Source organism: Castor canadensis, chromosome 8 (genome assembly GCF_047511655.1).
Source record: "Castor canadensis chromosome 8, mCasCan1.hap1v2, whole genome shotgun sequence".
NCBI classification, from domain to species: domain Eukaryota; kingdom Metazoa; phylum Chordata; class Mammalia; order Rodentia; family Castoridae; genus Castor; species Castor canadensis.
Genome location: NC_133393.1, coordinates 155,034,844 through 155,060,438, shown reverse-complemented (window position 1 = coordinate 155,060,438; position 25,595 = coordinate 155,034,844). Strand labels below are relative to the sequence as shown.

At 44.8% G+C, this 25,595-nt stretch overlaps 1 protein-coding gene across 2 annotated transcripts in view; it reads right to left on the bottom strand.

The window, feature by feature from the left end:
* Ppara (peroxisome proliferator activated receptor alpha) overlaps positions 1 to 25,595 on the bottom strand; it is a 57,726-nt gene that overhangs the window by 5,472 nt on the left and 26,659 nt on the right. For both annotated transcript variants that reach the window (XM_020184593.2, XM_074084695.1), the window contains exons 3-7: positions 17,615 to 17,861; positions 9,316 to 9,476; positions 7,261 to 7,399; positions 6,355 to 6,557; positions 518 to 965 (exon numbers count right to left, since the gene is read on the bottom strand). In XM_020184593.2, the coding sequence (XP_020040182.2) occupies positions 518 to 965; positions 6,355 to 6,557; positions 7,261 to 7,399; positions 9,316 to 9,476; positions 17,615 to 17,822 (1,159 nt within the window). In that variant the 5' untranslated portion in view covers positions 17,823 to 17,861. The remainder of the gene's footprint in view (positions 1 to 517; positions 966 to 6,354; positions 6,558 to 7,260; positions 7,400 to 9,315; positions 9,477 to 17,614; positions 17,862 to 25,595) is intronic.

The window sequence follows — 25,595 nt, the reverse complement described above, 5'->3', positions numbered from 1 at the left end:
CGCTCTTCACCAGGCCTGTGTGCGCTGGCAGAGCAAATCCAGGATTGCTACCAGTTAGCATCAATGTTTTTCTTTATGCATTAGAGTAACCACTAGCAAATGGACAGCACTATGCTAACATCTGCATGGTGCATCACAGCATCTTATTTATGGTCTGGATGTAATGTAACAATGTAATTATAACAACAGTACAAGACAATCGCAATATAATGCTATCATAAGTTAATACTAATTATATCTAATACGATTATGTTATTAGATATAATCATAAATGCTTACAAATACATACATATGTATACATACTATAACAACAATATATACCGTACTATCCACTCCTGATACCATTCTCCCTAGTGCTACTAAGCGGCCCCTGGGCACAGACCTCGCCACACTCTGCCAGTGCCCACTTCACTGTAGCCCAGCCTAAGATGGCACCATTATTAACTTGACAGTTATCAGGTCCTTCAAGAGAGGAGCAGTGAGTGACTTGACACCGCAGATTAAGTCATCCACTTACCTCCACAGCAAATTATAGCAGCCACAAAAAGAGAAATATCGCTGTCATCCAATTCCAGCGCATTGAACTTCATGGCGAAATCAAACTTAGGTTCCAAGATATCACAGAACGGTTTTCTTAGGTTTTTTAGGAATTCACGAGTTATAAAACCATTACCATATGCTATCAGCATCCCATCTTTGTTCATCAGAGAAGACAGCATTGTAAATATGGCCTCATAAACGCCATATTTTAGCAGAGTGACTTGATCATTCAAGTCCAGGTCTGCAAAGCCTGGGATAGCCTTGGCGAATTCCGTAAGCTCCGTGACTGTCTCCACAGACATGCACTGGCAGCAGTGGAAGATGCGGACCTCTGCCTCCTTGTTTTGGATGCCATTGGCCACCATCTTGGCCACAAGCGTCTTCTCGGCCATACACAGCGTCTCCATATCATGTATGACAAAAGGCTATAAAGAAAGGGAAGTCAGTCACAATATGCAACAAGCGGTACGGTACTCTTAGGTATTGGTAAACTAATGAGTATGGAAATCCAAAATGCATGTGAAACACAGTCCTTATTCCTGAGCAACTTCAAAGGATTAGTTGGAGAAAAGAAGACATATGGAGAACCAACAATATAAATCAGTAAGATGACCGTCATTGTCTGACCTTGGGTAGTGATTTCATTGCTAAGAAATTGAAGTGTTGATTTTGGCAATGCAGATAGCAAGAGAATATCAGCAAAGCGCCTTTAATATCCTACAACATTTCCAGAACTCCTAAATATGGTTGGAACAGTATTAAGGAATTAAAATAATTCTTAATTTTACCATTTTATAAGCTTTTTTTGCAAAGGTAGCAGTTATTATTTAACAACTGACAGTTGAATGAATAAGTGTGGCATGCAATGTATGCTCCCCAGAAGATGGCATTTGTGTAGAAATAAGCAGAGAGGCATTGCTGAACTCTCCAGGGAAAGAGAGGAGACTCCTCCCAGTGCCCCATTTCTCCAGTGCCTAAGGCTATAGCCTCAGCACATGCCACTCTGAGAAACAAGTGGTGCTCTCAGTGCCAGCTCCTTCCACTCGCTGCCCCATCTGCATCTGCTTTTACTGGTCCTGCCACTAAAGAGCCAGTGCTGGCACCGGCTTTGCCACTACTGTGCACATATCCCAAGGAGACCAAATCAGCATGTCAGAGATGCCTGCACGCCCAAATTTCCCATGGCACTAGTCACAACAGCCAAGACATGGAATTACCAAGGTGTCTGTCGGTGGATGACTGGATAAAGAAAATGTGGCATATGCACACCATGGAATATTATCCAGCTAGGACAAGAAGGGAATCCTGTCACTTGCAGAAGCCAAGCACAGAAAGACAAATCTGCACGTCGCACATGGAAGCTAACCAAGTTGATCTCACGGGAGCAGAGAGTAGGGTACTGGTCCGCAGAGGCTGAGGAGAGCAGCAGGGAGGGACCAAGGCACTTTTAGATAGAAGGAACGAGAACTTCCAGTGTTGTATGGCAGTGATGTTTACACCAATTTATTATATATGCCATAAAGAATTAGAAGGGAGGAATTGAATGTTCTTAAACACAAAAAGATGAGTGTTTAGGATGGAAGTGCTCATTACTCTAATTTATCGGTGCACATTTTACATGTTTCAAATTATCACACCGTATCCCATAAATAGCACAGCTTACAATATGTGAAAAAAAGATCTGATGGAGAAAGAGGAGACAGTGGCCGTGTCACCTGTGTGCTGAGCAGAGGAAATGGGCCTGAGGGATCGGCCTGATTGAGACCTTGATCCACACACTATCATGAGGCATCCAGGCCCTGGCTCCCATTCCCCCTGGTGTGCCCAAGCTCTCCCCATTCTGGACTGTGCAGAGCATCCCCAGGAACCTCAGTGCTAACCCAAGTACTGGGCGCCTGGGGTGTGCTCGGTACAGAGACAAGGAGGGAGCGTGGGGGCCGAGCAGTGCTGAGCACCGTGTACACACGGTGCTGAAGAGAAAAATCTCATTTATAATTGAGGAAAGGTGATGTCCAGAACATTACTCACAAGTCAGTGCAAACGTTCCAAGTACAAAATTCAGAGCCAAGTTCTAAATATCTCAGGTCTGAGTAAGGAAGAGTAAAACAGCTTCTTTCCAATGGCCTTAAAACCAGGCCAATAACCACTGTTTTAGAAAACAGTGGGGGGGGGGGGTCGGTTTCACTTGAAGCTCAGATTGAAAGATGTAGCATCTGTGAGCTGGATGGCAGAAACACAGCTGGACCTCTGTGTCAGTGTGTTCCATATCCAAGAACTCCACCATCCTTGGGTCAACAAAATAAAGAAAAAAATGTGTCAAGTCTGACTTTTAGAGTTTTTTTGGGTGGAGACTGGAGATTGAACCCAGAGCCTCACACATGCTAGGCAAGCACTCTTCCACTGAGCCACACTTGGCCCTGCTTTCCCCTGAACAGTACAGCTCATAACTGTTTCTACAGCATTTATCTTGTATCGGTACTCTAGGAAATCTTGAGATAACTTGATGCACATGGGAGGATGTCCAAAAGTTCTGTGCAAATACTGTATTATTTAAAACCGGGTCTGGGCATCCATGGATTTTAGTATCCACAGGGTTGGGGAGTCTCCAGACCTAATCCTCCAAAGGCATGGAGGGAGGGCTGTGTTCGAAAGTATAAATGACAGTATTCCCTCAACTGTAGGAAAACACACTGTTAGGTTGCCTTAGCTTTATTCGAATCATTGTCTTCCTCTCTGTATATGCAACACAGAGTCCTTGGTGGCAGGAAGCAGCCATCCCAGGGAAGGCATTGTCACCACTGAAGCTGCCAGTCTCGTTTTTATGTTAGCTCCACTTCCTTTCCTGGCATCCCAACCCAACAAATCAACATGGTACTGGGGACACTGGGCAAGTGCTCTACCACTTGAACCATGCCCCCGGTCCTTTGCTTTTAGTCTTTCATGTAGGGTCTTGAGCTAACTTTGCCTGGGCTGGCCTCTGATTGTGGTCCTTCTATCTCTGCCTCCTAAGTTGCCAGGATTGCAGGTATGTGTGACCATGCTGGGCTTAACAGTGTCTTTTTAGAAGCTGCTGAAAGCCCCTATTTGGAGTCCATGCTCGGAGGACACAAGTTTTCCCTCCACCCCTGAGTTCTGCTTCCACTTTTGTTACCCTTAAATCAAGAGGTAGTGAGTCCCAGAGGAGCTCTGGCTCTGTCACCAAGGGCCCTGACCATTTTCTGGTTCATGAGTCTGAAATCTCAGGGGCTCAGACCATTCCAGGGGTCCAGAAGGAGACCAGCTTTCCCATCCATCTCCTCACCTCTGCCCTCAGCTAAACCTAACCCCATCTTTCCCCAAGAGCAATGCGTTCTCCCTGCAGCTGCCTTTCCCACCCCAGCAGCATCCTGCCACCAGGGTCCCTGGCACTCCAACCAGTTCCAGGTCAGTTCTGGGGCTTTGCTTCATCTTAGTGGTCTCACAGAACAAAGAAATAGTGTTTGCAAGATAAATTCAGTGCCCGCTTCTGGCAGTTCTGAGGCCTGTTCTATTTAACACACTGTCTGGCTCCTGTTTGTCCCCATCATGGTTAGAACAGTTTAGATCCAAGTTCTGGTCAGAGCTTGGTGCATGCCCCTGTCCTGGCAGCCCTGCAGGAAGGTGACGAGGCCTCCTTACACTGATGCATGAGTTCCCATCACTCCCTGTACACAAGTTGACTGGTCTAGACACATTCTGGGTTTTTCCCCCCACCCCCAATCAGAAAAGAGGCCAACTGCAGGTGTTGAGGCTGCTATGCTTTCTGATGCTCTGGGGCCCAGCTGGGGTGCTGGGTCGTTCCAGGCTAGAACCTGACAAATAGTCACTGAGGACTGGGCCACCAGGCATAGGCCAAGCCAAATGCCTGGTCTCCCGAACAGGTGGGATTGCTTTCTAAATCATGTAGGACACACAAACTATGGCCTTCCCTTGCCCATTGCAGCAACAAGATCAACATCTACAGAGACGCTTGGGCAGTGCAGCCTGCTGGTGGGCACCCTGCCAGTTGGGTCTTTCTCAAGCTGGACACAGATAGAAGAGCAGACATGGGCCTCACATTGGAAAGCGATGAGCTCTGGGAAGCTGGCCAGTAGGCCAGGCAGGAAGGGGGACAGACTGGGCCTCCAACATACAGGACATGAGTGGGAGGGGACCCTGGCCTGGAACTAACCATGTGGTCAGATGTAGCAACTTGGTCCATGTCTGGACACTGTTTCTGAACTGGTTCCTGGAGTGCCCTAGTGTGGCAGTGTGTGGGCAGGAGCACATACTCATTCTGACTTTCTACTTAGTGACTCCCAACCCTAGACCATCCATCTACTGTTCCTTTCCTTGTGTGAGACTCCTGATTTCCTCAACTCTGGCCAAGGGCAGCAGGCTCCTTCTAAGAGCTCTGTGGACAGTGGACACATGCAGAGAAAACCATGGGAAGCGAATTAACCAAAGAACAGTGTGAAAAGTCAAGATGGCCTTTCAATGTGTTCTAAAAACTTAAAGTTCAAGGAAGAAACACAAGATCTCAAATGGAAGTTTGGGGTTCTCTAATTTGGGCTAGTTATTTCCAAGTCAGACATGCAAAGTGAAAAGGCTGGCTTCACCTTGACCCTGGGATCTAGAAGAGCTCTACTTGACCTGAGCCTCTGGGGATACCTAGTGTGGTATTTGCTGAAAGCTTCTAAAATGTGTTGACCTATTTAATTACAGAATTCATGGAAGAACTAAAAGACTCAGTAAAAGAGGGGTTTAGTTTGTTCATGAAAGTAAGCAGCTTGTGAAATCCTTTATTTGCCTGTGACTAAAGAGTCTAGCTTGTAATTCCTAATAAGGAATGCTCCAAGTTATTCATTAGGGCAAATTAAACCTGGCGTACCATCCTCACAGGAAAAAGGCAAAATATCTTTATGCACCAACTTAGGGCCAACCCTTCTTTGAAGCTGACTCTTATACCCCTTCTGCAATGGACACAGGTCCCTGTGGGCAGTGGACATAAGCCAGGCAGCTGGTGAAGGAGGAGGGGCCACAGGGGCCATCTGAAAAGGTCTAGAACTATCAAAAAGATGATAATCTTTCTGTACACAAAGGACCCTTCCCATGGTGTGAGACACCACTGCCTTCTCGCTGGAGGAGAAGGCAGGTGTTGGGTGAAGGGGGTAGGTATAAAGGGAGAGTTGTTCTAGGGGTCAGAATGCAAGAACATGTGAAGTGAAAGGTTTCATTTTCTGACCTAGAAATAGGGATATTTATTTATTTATTTTGGTGGCACTGGGATTTGAATTCAGGGCTCCACGCTTGCAAAGCGGGCGCTCTACTGGTTGAGCCACACCTCCAGTCCATTTTGTTTTGGTTATTTTGGAGATGGAGTCTCAGGAACTATTTGCTCAGGTCGGCCTTGAACTGTGATCCTCCCATCTCAGCCTTCCAAGTAAGTGGCTAGGATTACAGGTGTGAGCCACCAGCTCCTGGCTTAAAATAGCGATGTTTAATAATGCACCGGCTGGTACCTGGCAAGCCATTAACTAGGTTATTTCTGCAGCACCTATTACACGAGCCCTGCAATAACCTGGTTGCCAGGAGCTGCAAGGCAAGCCCGAGAGGAACACCACAGCTGCTCTTAAGCTACGTCTTAGAGAGTCAGTGTGAAACATCTGCACGACCCCACGTGGTCCCGGGTTTGCCTTTGGGATGAATTTTATTTTCCCCAAATCGAGCAGCATCCTCGCCCATTCTCTGTGACTCCAGTAGACAGAGGCCCATGGAGCACTGCAGACCCTACCCAAAGACAGCGAGAGCACCTACTGGATTATTGCTGGTCTTCCCCGCGAGGATGACCCGGGCCTTGACCTTGTTCATGTTGAAGTTCTTCAAGTAGGCTTCGTAAATCCTCTTGGCGAGAGACTTGAGATCGGCACTTTCAGAGTCCGCTATGTCGTGTTCACAGGTAAGAATTTCTGCTTTCAGCTTTGCCTTCTCAGACCTTGGCATTCGCCCAAAACGAATTGCTGGGGTGGGGGGGATGGGAGAATGGGAAACAGAGATGAGCAAGGCAGGAGGAGTGGCACGGACGGTGGCGATGATGAAGGGTGGGGTGCAAATGTCACACTAGGAACTGAGCTACGGATGGAAATCCAGTCGGAAGTTAAAATCCGCTGCTCATTATGATCCACCTTTCTGCCAGGGAGAGAGGAAAGCAAAACTCAGATGCCATAAATCCTAACCTTTTAAAAAGGTTAACATAGGGCTGGAGGAAGGCTCAAGTGGTAGAGTTCCTGACCAGCAAGTGCAAGGTTGTGAGTTCTAACCCCGTTACCACCTATATATACATACACATGTATATACATATATATACATATCTATGTGAAAATAAAAGCTGACAGCACTACTCATCAGTACGACTGCTACTGTCACCCGGCAGTCAATGACCTTTAGATGAAGGGGAAGTTAGTAAACTTTAGAAGAGCTGGTATATTCATTACCTTTTTTTCCCCAGCAGGCAGAGATGCAGCCCTTATGAATAAATTGTTTTAAATTGCTCTGCTGAGCCCGGACTTGGTGAGACATTCGTTTCCTTGGGCTTTTCTGATTACAAAATGATCTCTGTGTTACACGCTGCTGCAGACCCATTTAGAATGCAGTCCATTCCGGCTGCACAAGGAAGCAAACTGAGGACCACGCTAGGACACTGTGCTGGGCAGCCTTACCTACCGTTGTGTGACATGCCGACAGAAAGGCACTTGTGGAAGCGGCAGTGTTGGCACTTGTTCCGGTTCTTCTTCTGGATCTTGCAACCGCGGTCACACTTGTCATACACCAGCTTGAGCCGAATGGTTCTCCGGAAAAAGCCCTGTGAGATGAGCACAGTTTGTGAAAGAAGGACCACCAGTAAACCACCGCACTCCCACGTTTGCCTTTCTTGTTGCTCATTCGTTTTCTTTTCAGACGAACTACGTTTACAGAGACAGTTCTTCTAACAAGCCTCATATAACTGTGGAAAATGGTAAACTTTAAATTCCAGTGCACTTAAAATGAAGAACAAGCTACACATGGGCCCACACCTGTAATATCAGCTAGTCGGTGGTGGATCATGGTTCCAGGTCAGCTGAGGCAAAACTGTTAGTGAGACTCCATCTCAACAAATAAGCTGGCATGGTGGTACACGCCTACAATCCCAGTTATATAGGAGGCATAGGTAGGAGGATCATGGTGCAACCCCAGGCAAAAATGCAAGACCCTATCAGAAAAATCACTAAAGCAAAAATGGGCTGGGGGTGTGGCTCAAGTGGTAGAGCACCTGCATAGCAATCATGAGGCCCTGAGTTCAAACCCCTGTATTGACAAAAACAAAAAAATGAGGCAAAATTCAAAGTGATTTCAAAAAGTCCACATCTGACTAGGGAAGACACAGCGATAGTTTGACTCAGCACTTCATGTATACTGAAGTAACTTCCGTCCCTTGCGAGGTATCCAGATTTGTGACAAAGAATTTTCTAGGAATTTTTCTAAAAGAGTATTAGCTCCTTAAAAGAAAACAAATTATAATAAAAGGAGGCCAACTATTTGTAAACAATTTTCTTGCTTTATAAAATCATTTAAACTTTACCCAGAAAGAGGACAATCTTCTTAGTGGGTCTATAAAAAAGCTGAAACTAAACAAAAGTAGTCAAATCGGGCCTAATGCAAAGGCTGCTTTACGGCGACTTTTTTTTTTGTGGGGGTCGAGGCAGGGATGTGGTTAGAAAACTTGGGAAGGAGTTTATTTTGGCTTTGGGTCCTTTTCTCCTCTTTGCCTCTAAGGCATTCTTTCTACACGCCTGACGTGGTGGACTCCACTGGCTGATGGGAGGGGCTGGCATTTCTTGGGAATGGAGGAAAGGCTGATGTCTTCCCTCCGTTCCTTCTCTAGGTTTGTAAAGTGGGAGGGCAGGAGGAAGGGTGGGAAGAGAGCTCTGACTGCCTGGGACCACCATGCCCTGACTCTGTGGCCCATTCTCCTGATAGACAGGCCTCCAAGGCCAGTCCCGGTCAGGGGCAGTACGCCCGTGTTTTAAGAATGCAGGTAAAGGAAGGTCTGTGACATTCCCCAAGAGCCAGCGAACGCTTCCAGCAGGCACAATGACGGGGGACTTCGGCTGCTGAACATTCAGATGTCTCTATCGTCCAGGTTTTGTGTGTCAAACTTGAGAAGGCACGTGTTACCCTGAAAGGCTGGGATGCTTCAGGGAGACTTGCAGGGCAGGACACTTCTGGAAGGGCCAGCTGCTGAGCCACAGGGCCTCATAGTCCTGGTCACATATACCTGGCCCTGGTCACTTCTGTCTTGGGGCTTGGGTGAGCTACAAAAGGATGCAGGTGGCTTGGGGTGGGGGTCAGGAGCCCTGGGAGCTGGTGCTCCTGAGCCAGGCACTGTGAGACCCTCAGCAAGAGACCAGGCGTCTCTGATCTTGGCCAGTACCTGGACACCTCCACACTAGCAGGGCTCCATGGGGGTGGAAGGATAAGTGGGCAAAAGCTCTCTACCCTGTGTTCACATTTTTAAGGTGGCTGACTTTCTTTTGAAGGACACACTTCTCTGAGTGATTTGCAAAGTACAGCAGAGCCATCTGTCTCAGACTCTGAAGAGAGAAGTCATGCTGTCCCTTCAGGTCAGTTCTCTGTGCCTTTCAGCAGATCTCTCAGTGACAACAGCCACTTGTGTGCAAGATCACAGCAGTCATGCAGCTGTGTGCAGGCCACCCTCTTCCTCCGCCAGGGCCACTGTACCTTGCAGCCCTCACACGCGTGGACTCCGTAATGGTAGCCTGAGGCCTTGTCCCCACAGATCCGACACTCGATGTTTAGAGTTCCACCAGGGGATTCATCCGTGCTGCCGGGAACCGCAGGGCAGGTGACCGGGGAGGGACTGGAAGCTGGAGAGAGGGTGTCTAAGAGCAGAAGAGGAAAAGGTGTCACCACCTCGCTGGAATCCGGTCTTCTAGAAGACAATTTACCAGCGGATTTTGTGATGTGGTACAGCCCACAGGCAGGGCACCTGAGTCTCCTGGTCCCTGGCCACAGCTACCTTGTTCTGTGTCCACAACTACCATGGTGCTGGGATCCCCAGCTCACACACTCCTGTTCATACCCGCTGACCTGTGCCCTGGGCCAGGGCTCTGCACAGTGGCTGCCTCACAGGACCTCCACCTGGAGGTCCCTGAGCCTCCCATGTTCCACATGCCCTAAGGAGAACTCACTGTTTTGTTTGCTTGCTTCCTTCCAGTTCTACAATTGTTAACTCAGTAAGCGGCACCAGATCACAGTATAAAAATTCATGCAGACTGGGTGTGGTGAAACAAGCCTGTAATCCCAGCACCTGGGAGGCTGAGGCAGGAGTATTGTGAGTATAGGGCCAGCCGGGGCTACTGTGAGACCCTGTCTCAAAACAACAACGAAAAACTCATGTGGGCAACACCCAAAGCATTATCTATGAGAAGAAAAAAGTTGTAATTCATAAAAATTAAAAATTTCTGTTAAGAAAATGAAAGGAAAAACCACAGAATGAGAGAAAGTATTTGCAAACCCCATCGATAAAAGTCTTACATCCAAAATATACAAAGAAGCCTTAACATTCAGCAATAATAAAACAAACAACTCAATTAAAAATGAGCATAAGATCCGAATAAACACCTCACCAAAGAAGACAGATGGCAGCAAGTACAGGAAAAGATACTCTATGTCACTTGTCATTAGGGAACCGTGAGTGGAAACAGTGACCATCCCCACATACCGATCAGACTGAATGAAGGAAATTTAAAGCCTGACAGCAGCAGGTATTGCTGTCCCAGCTACACAGGAAGCGGAGATAGGAGGACCCAGGCCCAGGCTGGCCCATGCATAAATGCAAGACCCTATCTGAAAAATACCTACAGCAAAAGGGCCATGGGGGATGGTGGCCCAAGCGGTAGTGTGCCTGCCTATAAGTGTGAGGCCATGAGTTCAAACCCCAGTACCAGAACAAAACAAAAAAACCCAAGCAACAACAACAAAGGACAAACAACAGTAACAATGGTCACTGGAGAGGACGTGCAGTGACCGGCACTCTCCTTTGTAGCTGGTAGGGTTGCAGAATGGGCTAGCCACTTAGGAGGGCAGTTTGACAGTTTCTTACAAAGCAAAACAGCTTCGTGATATGACAGTGACTGCACATCTAGGTCCTTGCCCAACTGATCTGAAACTTGTCTACACAAAACCTGTATGTGAACGCTTATTGTAGTTTTGTTTATTGTTACTGTTGTTATTTTTAAGACAGGGTCTTGCTAACTAGTCCAGACTGGCCTTGAACTCATTACCCTCCTGCCTCAGCCTCCCCAAGGGCTGGGATTATAGCTGTGTACCACCATGCTGAGTAGCTTTATTCTTAACTGGCCAACCTTGGAAGCAAAAGAGACAGCCTTCCGTAGGTGAATGGGTAAACAAACTGGGCCATCCTGACAGTGGAACATTACTCAGCGGATAAAGAAATGAGCCAGGAAAGACACAGACGCATCTTCAATGCATACTGTAGTGCAAAAGAAGCCACTGTAGGAAGATCACATCCTGAACTACTCCAGGTACATGGCATTCTAGAAGCAGCAACACACCGCAATGGCAAAGCAATGCCTGCTGTGGAGGCTGGCGGAGGAGGTGGGGTTGACCAGGTGCCACACAGGGGCTCTTGAGATGGTGAAATTATTCATAGGAAAGTGAAATGGGGACGCATGGCACTAGGTATGTCAAACCCCACAGCTTAGAACTGATCTTAATGTGTGCAAATAAAACAAAAATAATTTAGGAGGTTGGAGGACCCCAGGACGGAATGCAGAATGTGACAAAACTTCTAACTATCGCAGTTGTGTGAGACAACCTTGCTGAAGGGGGGGGGGGTGTCGACCTAAGTGACCTTGGTGGTGAGTGGCATCTGTAACACTGAGGGCAGAGGGTCTGTGGAGAGCACTGTGCTCTGGCTGGTAACGTAGCGCTGTTTCCACAGGAGCATGGGCTACTGATTCCGATGCCACTGTGCGTGTAAACTGACAATGAGCAATTAGGTAAGTGGATGGTGGGTGGCAGGGTGGGAGCTAGGTTGCTCACCGCTGAAGTGCGAGGTTACAGATGTGCAAGAGGAGCAGGCTCAAATGACCCATATATGGCAATGGTTTAGTCAGTGGCACCAGCAGGAACCCATGTGTAGCTTAACAGAGATACAGATGGTTGCATATGGAAAGAGTCATGGCATATGTGTGCTAGTGTGTACACATGCACGTCATTACTCTGTCAGTTGAGAGAGCTTAGAAGAAAAGCCACTCCAGTAGCAACCGAAACAATCAGGGGAGAATAACAGCTGGGACTGTGAGAGACTGAATATAGTCCTGTTCTCACCTCTCACAGTGGACGCTCTTAGAACTTGTGGGGCTTCAGATACAGCTCTCAAAGGGTTTTGCTTCAGCAGGGAGGCAGGACTGCCTCTAAGATAGACTCTCTGGTCCCATTTAACACAAGCTTAGAAAACAAGACCTGAAAGGATCAAATCAAATGTTTTCCAAGTGACTTAACTGTACGCCAGAACAATGGTCAGGAATAGTTATAAGAATCCAAAAATCTTTCATCCAACAGAGTACAGAGTATGTGGCATACAATAAAAAAATTATAAGACACAAAAAGATATGCTAAGAAAAATCAATGAACTGAAAAGGACCCAGAAATGACACAGATAATAGAATTCATATTTTAAAAAGTTAATCTTACCATATTCCAAGCGCTCAAAAAAGCTAGATGAAAGACAGAACGTGTTAGATAGAGGTGAGGGTAAGGAAATAACTGAATCATGCTTTTTACTAATGAAAACCACAATATCTGACAAGGAAAACACACTAGATGGTTTAGGCACTGCAGAAGTAAACGTCAGTAAACTTGAAGTTGGCAATAGAAATTATGCAAAATGAAACACCCAGAGAAAGACTGAAAAAAAAAAAAAGAACTCAGCATTAGTGAATTGTGGCACCTCTTCATGTGACCCAATGTACATACAATTGGAGACCCCAACAAATGAACAGAGAGGAAAGAAACGTGCCTGCGGAAATGCCAACAATAAATCCACGGATCCCAGAGGCTCAGCAAAGCCCAAGAAGTGTGAAGAAAACAAGACCAAGGCGTATCATAATCAAATGGTTTAGATCCAGTGATGAAGAAAAATTTAAGAGCTGTCAGATATATAAAAAAGACTAAAGGTAATAGGTGCTGATGAGGAGGTAGGGAAAAGGGAACCCTGGCTGCTGTTGATGAGAAATGGAAGTAAGCTGTTATAAGTTCTTACAATATCTGTAAAATAGCATTATATCACTTAAGGCAACTGTGATTAAGCTAAAGACGTATACTATAAACTACAGCAACACTTCAGTAATACAAGGAGTTGTGAATAGTGAGCCAACCAAGAAGATATAATTGAATTTTTAACAATACTCAGTTAATACAAAAGAAGGCAGAAAAAGAGGGAAATGAGGACAAAGTATAGATAGACCCCAAAAGAACAAATTTCAAAATAGTAAATTTAAGTTCAATCATCATATAAAGATACAAAGAAGTTAAAAGAAAAACAGGGAAATGTATACCATGTTAACAATAGTCAGAAGAAAGCTGCAGTGGATACATTAGTATCAGACAAAGCAGTGTTCAGACAAAAGAAATATACTCGGGATAAAACATGTTATTTCATTTTAATAAAGGGGTCAATTCATCATGAGGATGAAATAATTCTTCTTTTTTTTTTTTTTGTGGTACTGGGGTTTGAACTCAGGGCCTACACTTTGAGCCACTCCGCAAGCCCTTTTTGTAATGATTTTTTTTTTGAGATAGAATCTTGTAAATTATTTGCCTGGGCTGGCTTCGAACCACTATCCTTCTGATCTCTGCCTCCTGAGTAGCTAGGATTATAGGCATGAGCTAGCTGCCAGTGCCCAGCTGAGGATGAAATAATTCTGAATGTCTATGACCTAAGAACAGAGTTTCAAAGACTGGTGGAACTGAAAGGAGAAATAGACAAATCTACAAATCTGATGGGAGATGTCAACAGTCCATTCTCAATGGCTGATGGAGCAAGCTGATGGAAAACCAGGAAGGATATGGAAGGTTGGGCAATGCCAATTACCAACTTGAGCTCACTGACATTTGCCAAGCATGCCACCCAACACCTGCAGAACCAACATCCTCCCCAGACTGGAGCATTTACCAAGCCAGACTGTGCTCCTGACCCTAAGCCAGCTCTTAACACCACCAAAAGCATCTACACCATACAGACTATGCCCTCTGACCTCAAGGGAACTACATTAGAACTCAATAATGTAAATATATCCTGGAAATCCTCAAATACTTGGAAAGTCAGACAATAACTTTAACCTACGGGTTCAAGTGAAAATCAGAAGGGAAGTTATGAAGTATTCTGAACTGAATGGAAATGTAAGCATTAAAATGTGTGTCATGGCACTAAAGGAGTAATTAGATGGAAGTTTATGTTAGAAAAAAGGGAAAATCTCAAGTCTATGATAATTTAAGAGCAGAAAGAGCAGAAATTAGACTCAATAAAACATCAAAAAGGAAATTACAAAGAATGCACTGGGAATCCGTGACATAGAGAACACAAAGAAAGACGCCAACTTTTAGTTCTTTGACAAGAGCAATAAAATTCAGGAGCATCCAGTCAGGTGAATGAAGAGAGACAGGGAGAAGACAATTTTAAATATCAGATATTATATCAAAATATCAAATTATAAATAGCAGAAAGGTGCTATCATAATAAATTCTATAGCTATTGGAAGGATACTAAGGGGACACTATGAATAACTTTGTGCCAATAAATTCAATGACATAGATGAATGCATTCCTTGAAAGGCAAATTATCAACATTCATTCAAAAGGCAGAAACTGAACAGCCCTCTATCTATTAAGGAAATTGAACATGTAGTTAAAGAAACCTCCAGACCCAGATGGCTTCACCTGTGAAATCTATCAAGCATTTAAGGAAGAACAAATATCAATTCTACAGAAATACTTCCAGAAAACAAGAGGAAGGAACAGTTCGTTTCACAAAGCAATACTGTTTCTGAGGCTAAACCCAGACAGAGATATTACCAAGAAAGAAAACTAACACCAATATCCCTCAGACATATGGATGCAAAAACACTTAACACAATTTTAGTAAGTTAAATCCACTAATACATAAAGAGGCTCGTGGATTATGACCAAGTATGATTTTTCATGGGAATTGTAAGAAATGTAATTTACCATAACAACAAACCAAAAATGATAAACCATTTGATCATACTAGATGCGTAAAAAGTATTTCCTCACATCCAACATCAATTCCTGATTAAAAACTCACAGTGAGCTAGGACCAGAAAGGAACTTCCTTCCCCTGCTAAAGCACACCTAAGAGGAACTGCATTCTTCATGGTAAAGGATGAGTGCTTCCCCCTCAGCTCCAGAACGAACAAGATGTTTCACTTCTACTTAACATTATAGTGGAAGAAAAAGAAGTAAAAGATATCCAGCTTGAAAAGAAGAAATAAACTGCCTTTTATAGCAGGTAACATGATTATCTACTTGGAAATCTCAAAGAAGCCATAAAAATTTACTGGGATTAATGAGTGACTTTAGCAAGGGTATACTGAATCAATAGCTAAAAATCAATTGTATTTCTATATCTGTAGCAACAATGAGAAATTAAAGTGTGAAAAAATACCATTTATAATTCCACTGAAAACAGGAAATACTTAGAGATAAATCTGACACAAAATATGAAAACCTATGCACTAGAAACTGTAAAATATGCCGAGGAGAAGCTGAAGAAGACCTGGCTAAGTGGAAAAATAAACATGGCCCCAGACAAGAAGACTCAATATTGGGAAGATGCTGAGGGTTCTCAAATTGACTAGACTCAGTACAATCCTAATCAAAGCCTTAGCAGGTTTTTTGTGGTACAAACTGATAAGCTGATTCTAAAATGCATATGGACAGTATGCCCCAAAGATCTTTGAAGAACAAGAAGAATACAGTTGGAGAACTTTCTCAGGGTTTCTTCAGGCTTTTTTTGGGAGGGTGAGGGTGGGACTGGGATTTGAACTCAGGGCTTCATGATTGCAAAGCAGGCACTCTATCACTTGAGCCACAGCTCAGTCCATTTTTGCTCTGGTTATTTTAGAGATAGGGTCTCATGAATTATTTGCCTGGACTGGACTTGAACCATGATCCTTCCATTCTCAGCTTCCTAAGTAGGTAGTATTATAGGCGTGAGCCACTAGCGCCCAACTCAGGCTTCTTATAAAAGCATAGTAAGCAGGACACAGTGACATTGGTGAACAAAGGCAAACACAGAGGATGGTGCTGGATAAAAACCCTAGAAAAAAGACCTACGATGTATGGTCCATTGATTTTTGACAAAGGCAGTTCAGTGGAGACAGAAGATATTTTCATAAATGGTGCCAAAACAACTGCAAATGAAAAAAAAAAGGAGAAAAATTTTGATCCACATGCAAATTAAATCAATGGATCTTAGACTTACATGTAAAACCTAAGACTTCTAGAAGATGTGACCTTGAGTCAGGTAGAACTCTCTTCATTACGACACATGAAAGAAAAGACATTCATACATTGGACTTCACTGAAATTCAGAACTGAGTTTTGAAAGACAGTGGAAAGGAAAGGTGAGCCACAGACAGAGTGAGGGTCTGTGGAGGGGCAAAGTTGCCAAAGCGCTTGCATCTGGAGTACGTATGAAATTCCTAACAGTCAACAGTACGAAAACAAAGAACTCAAGGGAAAAGTGGCAAATGATTCGAACAGAAACCTCAACAAAGAAGACCTAAGCACACGAAAAGACACTCAGTGCCACTAGTCGTCAGAGAAATCAAACTGGAAGTGCCACAAGGAGACGCCATGATGCACCTGGGAGAATGGCTAAACTGGCTGGCCATATCTCACGCCGTGGACCCTCATTCACTGTGGTGAGGACATAAACTGGTATAGTGTTTTAGAAGGGATTTTGGCAATTTCTTTACAAGTTGTTCAAACATGTACCCTACATCCCGACCATTATCCCTAGGTGTTTGCAGATGTCCATACAGCGACTCGGGCGCGAATGTTCACAGCATCTGTGTGTGTGACAGCCCCAAGCTGGGAACAAGTCAAGTGTTCAGTCAGGCGAGTGTGCAAACCAACAGTGGCATATCCAGTGATGGATGACCAAGAATGCAGTGCTGACACACGCCACCACGCTTGTGCATCACAGAGTGATTCTGTTAAGTGAAAGGAGCCAGACTAGGGCTGAGGGAATTGCTCAAGAGGTAAAGCCCTTGCCTACCTGGGGCGGTGACCTGTGAGGTGTTGGGTTCAATCCCCGGCCCTGCCCCCCTCAAAAAAAAATCTCGGGATTGGATATGTGTCTCAAAGAATAGAGTACCTGCCTAGCAAGTGTGAAGCCCTAAGTTCAAAAAAAGGAAAAAAAAAGGAAGAAAAAAGGAAGAAAAGAAGAAAAGAGAGAAAGAAATCGAAATAGAAATGATTCCATTTAAATAAAATTCTAGAAATGCAAACTAACCTATAGTGAGAGAACAGATCCGAGGTTACATGGGAGGAGGGAGACATGGACGAGATGGAGAAGGATTCACAAAGGAGCACACATAAACTTTTGGGGCAATGGCTACAGTCTACTTCGCTTGTGATAGTATCTCAGATGAGTGCATGTGTGTACACACATCAGATTTTTTTTTTTAAAGTGTGACTTCTTATTTTCTCTGAAGAAAAGACTTTTTTTTTTTTTTTTTTTTCTGGTACTGGGGTTTGAACTCAGGGCCTGCGCCTTGAGCTACTCCACCAGCCCTATTTTTGTGAAGGGTTTTTCAAGATAGGGTCTCATGAACTATTTGCTCGGACTGGCTTCAAACCTCCATCCTCCTGATTTCTGCCTCCTGAGTAGCTAGGATTACAGGCATGAGTCACCAGCGACCAGGCAAGAAAACACTTTTAATAGAGTTTTCCAGGAAACAGTGCTTACCGGTGATAACAGAGCCATCTGAGCCGGGCCCACTTCCCAAATACTGGTAGTCTGTGAACGTAAAGCTTCCAGAACTGTCCTCGCCGATGGACTGGGAAATCTCCTGGATGTTTCCCATTTCTTGTAGGAATTCCGCAGATAATGGGCTGTCCAGGTCATCAGCCTCGAGGGGGGAGAGGGGACAAATCAAGCTTTCTGCGTCTACCATGTTGCCTAGAAGGACCTGGTCACACCACTGAGCTCCAATCTATGGGAGGAAAGAAGTCATCGGTGAGACTGGCAGGTAAGAGCACGTGATTTGTGTTTGTAACTGAAGACATCATTTATCATGAAGATATACCCAAACTCAGGATGGAAATGGTGACTCTGCTGCCCATTGTTTTTAGGCTTGACTTTCGAGATGCACACTAAAAAAATGAAGCATTTGTAAACGACAAAACACAGAAGGAGCCAAAGCTGGGAACCATTCATTCCTTGCTTAGTTGCATACCACGCATGGGCTCAGCCCCAGGATACAAGGTACTGTATCCACAGCTGTGGACAAAAACAAAGTCCCTGCTCTCCCAGAGCATTCCTTCCAGTGGGGACACAGAAGGAAAGCGACTAGATCAATATGAGAGGGAGTGTCTGGTAGGGATAAGACACTTCAGGAACAGATGTTCTGTGGGAGGCCAGGGAAGGCCCAGCCGACTGGGGACGATAGTGACCTTGGGAACGAGGGAGCAAGCTGTGCAGATGTCCTCAGGGAGAATGTTCCAGCTAAAAGAACACTAAGTGCTAAAGTACGCTAGTCCATTCTAGGAACAACAGGGAGGCCAGTAGGGCTCAGGCTAAGGACACAGGCAGAAGAGGGCCAAGCAGTCAGCAAGTGTGTTGTGTACAATATTCATTCCTGAATGTTCTCCTTGTACCCCAAAAGGTCACTCATGTAGATAGTCCTGCAAAATGACTACAGTAACAATCATTTTTGGAGGTTCAGAAAACCTAATGAGGCTATTCTCAGACAATGCTGGACCATGCCAACTAGCAAATGAGAGAACAGTCCCCATGTGGTACAAGGATAAAATGGTACTCCTTCCTGTGTTAGACTGCACCACACTCTTGCTCTGACATCTTTTTTTTTTTTTTTCATTTTTCTTTTATTATTCATATGTGCATACAAGGCTTGGTTTATTTCTCCCCCCTGCCCCTACCCCCTCCCTTACCACCCACTCCACCCCCTCCCGCTCCCCCCCTCAATACCCAGCAGAAACTATTTTGCCCTTATCTCTAATTTTGTTGTAGAGAGAGTATAAGCAATAATAGGAAGGAACAAGGGGTTTTGCTGGTTGAGATAAGGATAGCTATACAGGGCATTGACTCACATTGATTTCCTGTGCGTGGGTGTTACCTTCTAGGTTAATTCTTTTTGATCTAACCTTTTCTCTAGTTCCTGGTCCCCTTTTCCTATTGGCCTCAGTTGCTTTAAGGTATCTGCTTTAGTTTCTCTGCATTAAGGGCAACAAATGCTAGCTAGTTTTTTAGGTGTCTTACCTATCCTCACCCCTCCCTTGTGTGCTCTCGCTTTTATCATGTGCTCATAGTCCAATCCCCTTGTTGTGTTTGCCCTTGATTTAATGTCCACATATGAGGGAGAACATACGATTTTTGGTTTTTTGAGCCAGGCTAACCTCACTCAGAATGATGTTCTCCAATTCCATCCATTTACCAGCGAATGATAACATTTCGTTCTTCTTCATGGCTGCATAAAATTCCATTGTGTATAGATACCACATTTTCTTAATCCATTCGTCAGTGGTGGGGCATCTTGGCTGTTTCCATAACTTGGCTATTGTGAATAGTGCCGCAATAAACATGGATGTGCAGGTGCCTCTGGAGTAACAGTATTTTGGGTATATCCCCAAGAGTGGTATTGCTGGATCAAATGGTAGATCGATGTCCAGCTTTTTAAGTAGCCTCCAAATTTTTTTCCAGAGTGGTTGTACTAGTCTACATTCCCACCAACAGTGTAAGAGGGTTCCTTTTTCCCCGCATCCTCGCCAACACCTGTTGTTGGTGGTGTTGCTGATGATGGCTATTCTAACAGGGGTGAGGTGGAATCTTAGTGTGGTTTTATTGCTCTGACATCTTAAATAATTCCTGTGACATTCAGATCAAGGCCAGTTCCCTCAGCACACCATGTCAGCCCTTTGGAACTTGTCCCGCCTGCTTATGCACTTGTTATTGTCCCTCTACCCCATGGGAAGCCAGTGGCACGGAGTTTCTTAGTGTTATTATTTCACTTCTGCATCTCTGCTCAGGTGCGCCAGCCTGGACTGCCCTTCTTGTCACTTCCTTCTTGAGGCCCTGCTTCTGGTCCACCTCCCTAGCTGTGTCACCAAGCACCCAACAAGGCCAGCTAAGTGACATTTAGCTTCTGGAACTGTTTTCCCATCTGCAGATTGTCACAATGAAACCCATGGATCATATCACAGAGAAGTCAGAGGCAGTAAATGCTGTCATGGGCCATAGGGTCAAAACAGGTAACTCTCCCCTCTGAAGACCGGGAACACCAGTCTTGGACGGTACAAAGAACACGTTCCAGAGTGAAGACTCACCCGCCGAATGCATTTGTGCAACATTTTGACATTCCAGGTTGCTAAATGTAAACAACAACTTCAATTGTAAATACAAAGGGATGTTTTGGGGTCCCCAAGAAATGCAAAAACAGGTAGAATTCACACATTTTTGTGAAATTCACATCTCCTGCTTGAAATTCTGAAATTATCAGGGATGACAAAAACACACAGGGAAAAATAACACAGAATCATTAACCTTTCGTAAGATTCAAAAGACTTTCTCTGCTGTCTATTTGCATAAATCAAGCTGTGAATCTGTCCCTGTCTATTTTTGGACAGGGGCGGTGGTGGGGATCAAACTCAGGACCTTGAGCATGCTAAGCACAGGCTCTACCACTGAGCCTCAGCCAGCTGTCTTCTCTCATAGTTTATTCTGCATTATATCTGAAGGAAGATTTCTTCAGTGGCCAGCAAGAAGTTGGGTAACGAGCATTACATCACTTACGAACAAGTTCAAAATCCACAGTCCTTAACTCACTATCCCTGCCATAAAATTCATCCCTATAGAAAAGCAAATAGCTGCAATGGGGCTGTGGCCACCTCTTTTTTTGTTTGTTTGTTTTTTAATCCCTGTCATATTCTAGTACTGCAATGGCAAATGACACCCTCCTTTCATTACCTCCAGGTAATGTCAGAATGTCTCCAGGTAACGACAGAATGTTGAGGACCTTATCATTTTACTTCTCAGTTGCTTTTAAAGAATAATTGAGACTTACTTAGAGGAACTGGTCTTGCCATTAAGGAGCTACAGAAGATAAAATCTCTACATGGAGTGAGGCAATCCTGGCTTGAACTCTGGCCGGAGGGATGGGCTCCCTTACAGATCACTGGCCCTCCTTGCTTCCAAGGAGAGCTGATAAAAGCATTTCCCTTCGAACTAGTCCCCCAGGATGCACAGGCACACTCCCGACCTGCTCACCCTGACTTTCACATTCGGAATGTGTATTTGTCACAAAAGCATCCGGATAAACAGTTACAGGCATCGACTTTTACTTCTGTGTATCTTTACATCCTTCTGTGTAACTCACCCTCACTTACTGCATTGTAAGAATCTCCTAGGCTCATTACCACATATGCATAATAATGCCACTCTACAGAAATCTGTCTCATTCTCCCTTTGCTAAGTGAAGTTTGAGTGGACTTAAGCGAGTGATGGAAAACGCTGGAAATCTTTCCAAAGGAGCCGCACTGATGCTGCCCGCAGCCAGCCAGCCACCAATTCTAATTCGCTACCTGTCAGAGTCTGTAGGTTTCTTACGTATCATATTTAATAGAAATCTTTGGTTCAGTTTGTTGGGTGAGGATCTAAAATAACATTCAGAATAAGCAAACAAAAGAGCTAAAAAGCCCTCTGTACCTTCACCTAGTACCAAGGGTTCACTGAAATAGATTAATCATTGCCGCCTGCATAATAACTAACTTGCTGATGATCAGGGGAGAAAATGTCCAGGAAACACATGGAAAACAGACAGCCGGGGCAGAGGGCAGTCATGGTAAAGAATCTGGACTAAGTAATTCAATAAGTCAAGTTCAACCTATTAACAATGGTTTGCATGTCACCTACGTTTAACTAGAGACATCTCGATCTTTCCTAACAATGCTGAAGGCATTAAACTTCAAATTTTGTAATCAAAAGAACTGATTAACATGTGAAAAAGAGTGACAAGCCCAATGTGGTACAACAGAGTAGCTGTGAGCCCTGTGCCTTTATCTTTAAAGATTCAAGAGGCACCGTTACCAACCATTTCCACGGAAAATGTCCTCTGGGCCTTCTTTGCACAAGGTCCCCACTATAGGATGGGGGCTTAATTATTCCAGTTCAAGCCCAACACTTCTTTTTAATCTTCCAGAAGTTCATAGCTATTGTTTTTCAGCGTAATCTCACCCTTGGGAATGATGATGTCAAAATAATGAAAGAAAAGCTGCATATGTGAACACACTTCGTGTCTGTTACAATCAAATCTGAGTAAGCTGAGAAGCCTGTCATGAGAATCAAAAGTCAACTGAAATGAAATTTGTACCTATCATTCAGAGACCTCAATCCTGTTTGGGCGGAATGTGTAGCCCTGGAGACAATGGTGGGCCATTTAGTAGCCAGGTGACAAAGAAGCAGCCAAATAATGGCCTTGCCAGGTATAAAACTGAATGATGGCATTCCAGAACAAGGAAGGCCCACAGGCGTTTAGCAGAAAAACCTCAGATACACAATAGGCAAACTTTGAGAGGCTGAGCATTCGCTTTTGGAGTTAAACTGATGGCTCCTTTGGGATGAGCAACCATGTTTTATGACGTCCACAGCACACATGCAAGTATCCATCCGAGCTAAGGGCTGTGCTTAGCACAGGAGACCAAAGATAGGCATTCTTAGCCTTGAAGGAGTCCACAGGCCAGGGCACTGGGTAGGAGGGGTGGGGATCAGGCAGGAAAGAGCCACAAAAGGCAAAGGAACATTTATTGAGCACACCCACTTGGTCAGATCCTCAAAGACAGTCACATGTGTTTTCCTTTAATTTTCCCAGTACCAGGACAGGGCTGGTATTATGGGTCCCATTCACACAGGAGAAAAAGGTAGTTCAGAGAGGCAAGAAACTTGCCCAACTGGTAAAAAAGAGGCAGACGTCAGCAAATGGCTGCGAATACCCTGTGACACATAGGGAAGGAAGATTCAGGATGAAGCCTACAAAGTGACCAGGAATTCAGCAGGAAACTCAATGGAAGTGAGGGCAAAGGGCATCTCAAGGTGAAGGAAATAGCACATTTGCCTGTATGGCCTAAAACATCATCCAATAAGCAACTGAGTGGCTGGGTAATCCATTCCCAGAGGTGTAACACCTGTGTGTGACTGCCTACCAAACTGCTTCAAACAATGGCTCAAAACCACAACCTTTATTTGCCCCCAGTTCATGGGTCAGAAAATTAGTCTGGGCTCAGCAGGGTGGGTCTTCTGCTTGTCTGGCTTGGAATAATTCACAGAGGTACAGTTATTTGGTGGCTTACCCATGGCTTGTTGGTCCAAGATGGCCCCAGTTGCATACCGGGCAGTTGGCACTGGTTCCTGGTAGGCCTTTTCTCACCATATGGTTTTCTGACTGAAGCTGGCTCGGGCTTCTTCCAGTGGTAGCAACTCAAGAGGGTGAGTGTGGGGACCACAACACTTCCTAGGCTAGGCCTTGCTTGTAAATTATGCAACATCACTCTGCCACCTTGTGTGGGTCACAGCAAGTTATGAGGCAGGCCCTGATCTTCTGGACAAGCCTCAAAGGATTTGTGATCAATCCCATCTAACACAGGGTGATGTGTTGGGAGATGACTACAGATGCAGGGGAGGTTGGCGGTGCTTGCTGCAGTGCCTCGGGGCTCATCACATTTAGGAGTTTGGACTTCACCTCAAATCAATAAGGGGCTGGGGAAGGCTGTTTTCAGGAGCATGACACAGTAAGACCTGCCCCAGGGTTGCCCTGGCAGCAGGATGGGATCGAGATTCATAGGAAACAAGGCTAGAAGCAGCAAACATCAGGAGGCTGCTGTCCCCTTTGAGTGCTGAGGCTGCTTCTGAGCTGGGGCAGAAAACAGGAGGCAGTGAGAAAAAGAGCTGGCACAAGACATTTGGAATGCCATACCTGCCTTAGGTAACTGGCTGATGACGTAACATTCATGACATCCAGAATATAAAGAGAAGAGCCATTTTCAGGTGACAGAGTTGTGGGAAGAAGAGAGATGAAGAGTTGTTTTCAGTGTTCAAGGCCTCTGAGGGACACTCAGGCTCATACCTGTCCCCTCTTTTGAGAAGAAGCACTGAGACTGTTGACACTCACCCCCTAGGTTCTCAGCAGCAGCATTTAGGGGGGTGCAGGTCCCATCCTCAGCAAAGGCAGTGCTAGGGCTTGGAAACTTCCCTATTTCCCCGAGGCTCAGTTTCAGCCACTGTAACTCGAGGTTAATGTGGAGTTGATCTCAGTGTTTGTGCAGCAATGGATGCAGGTGCTGGTCCTTCCTCCTTTCTCACTGGGACCCCGCCCCGGCCTCCTCACACTTCTGTTCTTTCTTCTTTGACTCTCACACCTTGTTTTTTTTTTAATTTTTATTTTATTCATATGTGCATACAATGTTTGGGTCATTTCTCCTCCCTTCCCCCTATCCCCTCCCTGAACCCCTCCCCTCCCTCCCTTACCCCTCACTACCTGGCAGAAACTATTTTGCCCTTATCTCTAATTTTGTTGAAGACAGAATATAAGCAATAATAGGAAGGAACAAGGGGTTTTGCTGGTTGAGATAAGGATAGCTATACAGGGAGTTGACTCACATTAATTTCCTGTGCATGTGTGTTACCTTCTAGGTTAATTCTTTTTGAACTAACCTTTTCTCTAGTTCCTGGTCCCCTTCTCCTATTGGCCTCAGTTGCTTTTAAGGTATCTGCTTTAGTTTCTCTGCGTTAAGGGCAACAAATGCTAGCTAATTTTTTACGTGTCTTACCTATCCTCACCCCTCCCTTGTGTGCTCTCGCTTTTATCATGTGCTCAAAGTCCAATCCCCTTGTTGTGTTTGCCCTTGATCTAATGTCCGCATATGAGGGAGAACATATGATTTTTGGTCTTTTGGGCCAGGCTAACCTCACTCAGAATGATGTTCTCCAATTCCATCCATTTACCAGCGAATGATAACATTTCGTTCTTCTTCATGGCTGCATAAAATTCCATTGTGTATAGATACCACATTTTCTTGATCCATTCGTCAGTGGTGGGGCATCTTGGCTGTTTCCATAACTTGGCTATTGTGAATAGTGCCACAATAAACATGGGTATGCAGGTGCCTCTGGAGTAACCTGTGTCACTGTCTTTTGGGTATATCCCCAAGAGTGGTATTGCTGGATCATATGGTAGATCAATGTTTAGCTTTTTAAGTAGCCTCCAAATTTTTTTCCAGAGTGGTTGTACTAGTTTACATTCCCACCAGCAGTGTAAGAGGGTTCCTTTTTCCCCCGCATCCTCTCCAACACCTGTTGGTGGTGGTGTTGCTGATGATGGCTGTTCTAACAGGGGTGAGGTGGAATCTTAGTGTGCTTTTAATTTGCATTTCCTTTATTGCTAGAGATGGTGAGCATTTTTTCATGTGTTTTTTGGCCATTTGAATTTCTTCTTTTGAGAAAGTTCTGTTTTGTGCACTTGCCTATTTCTTTATTGGTTCATTAATTTTGGGAGAATTTAGTTTTTTGAGTTCCCTATATATTCTGGTTATCAGTCCTTTGTCTGATGTGTAGCTGGCAAATATTTTCTCCCACTCTGTGGTTGTTCTCTTCAGTTTAGAGACCATTTCTTTTGATGAACAGAAGCTTTTTAGTTTTATGAAGTCCCATTTATCTATGC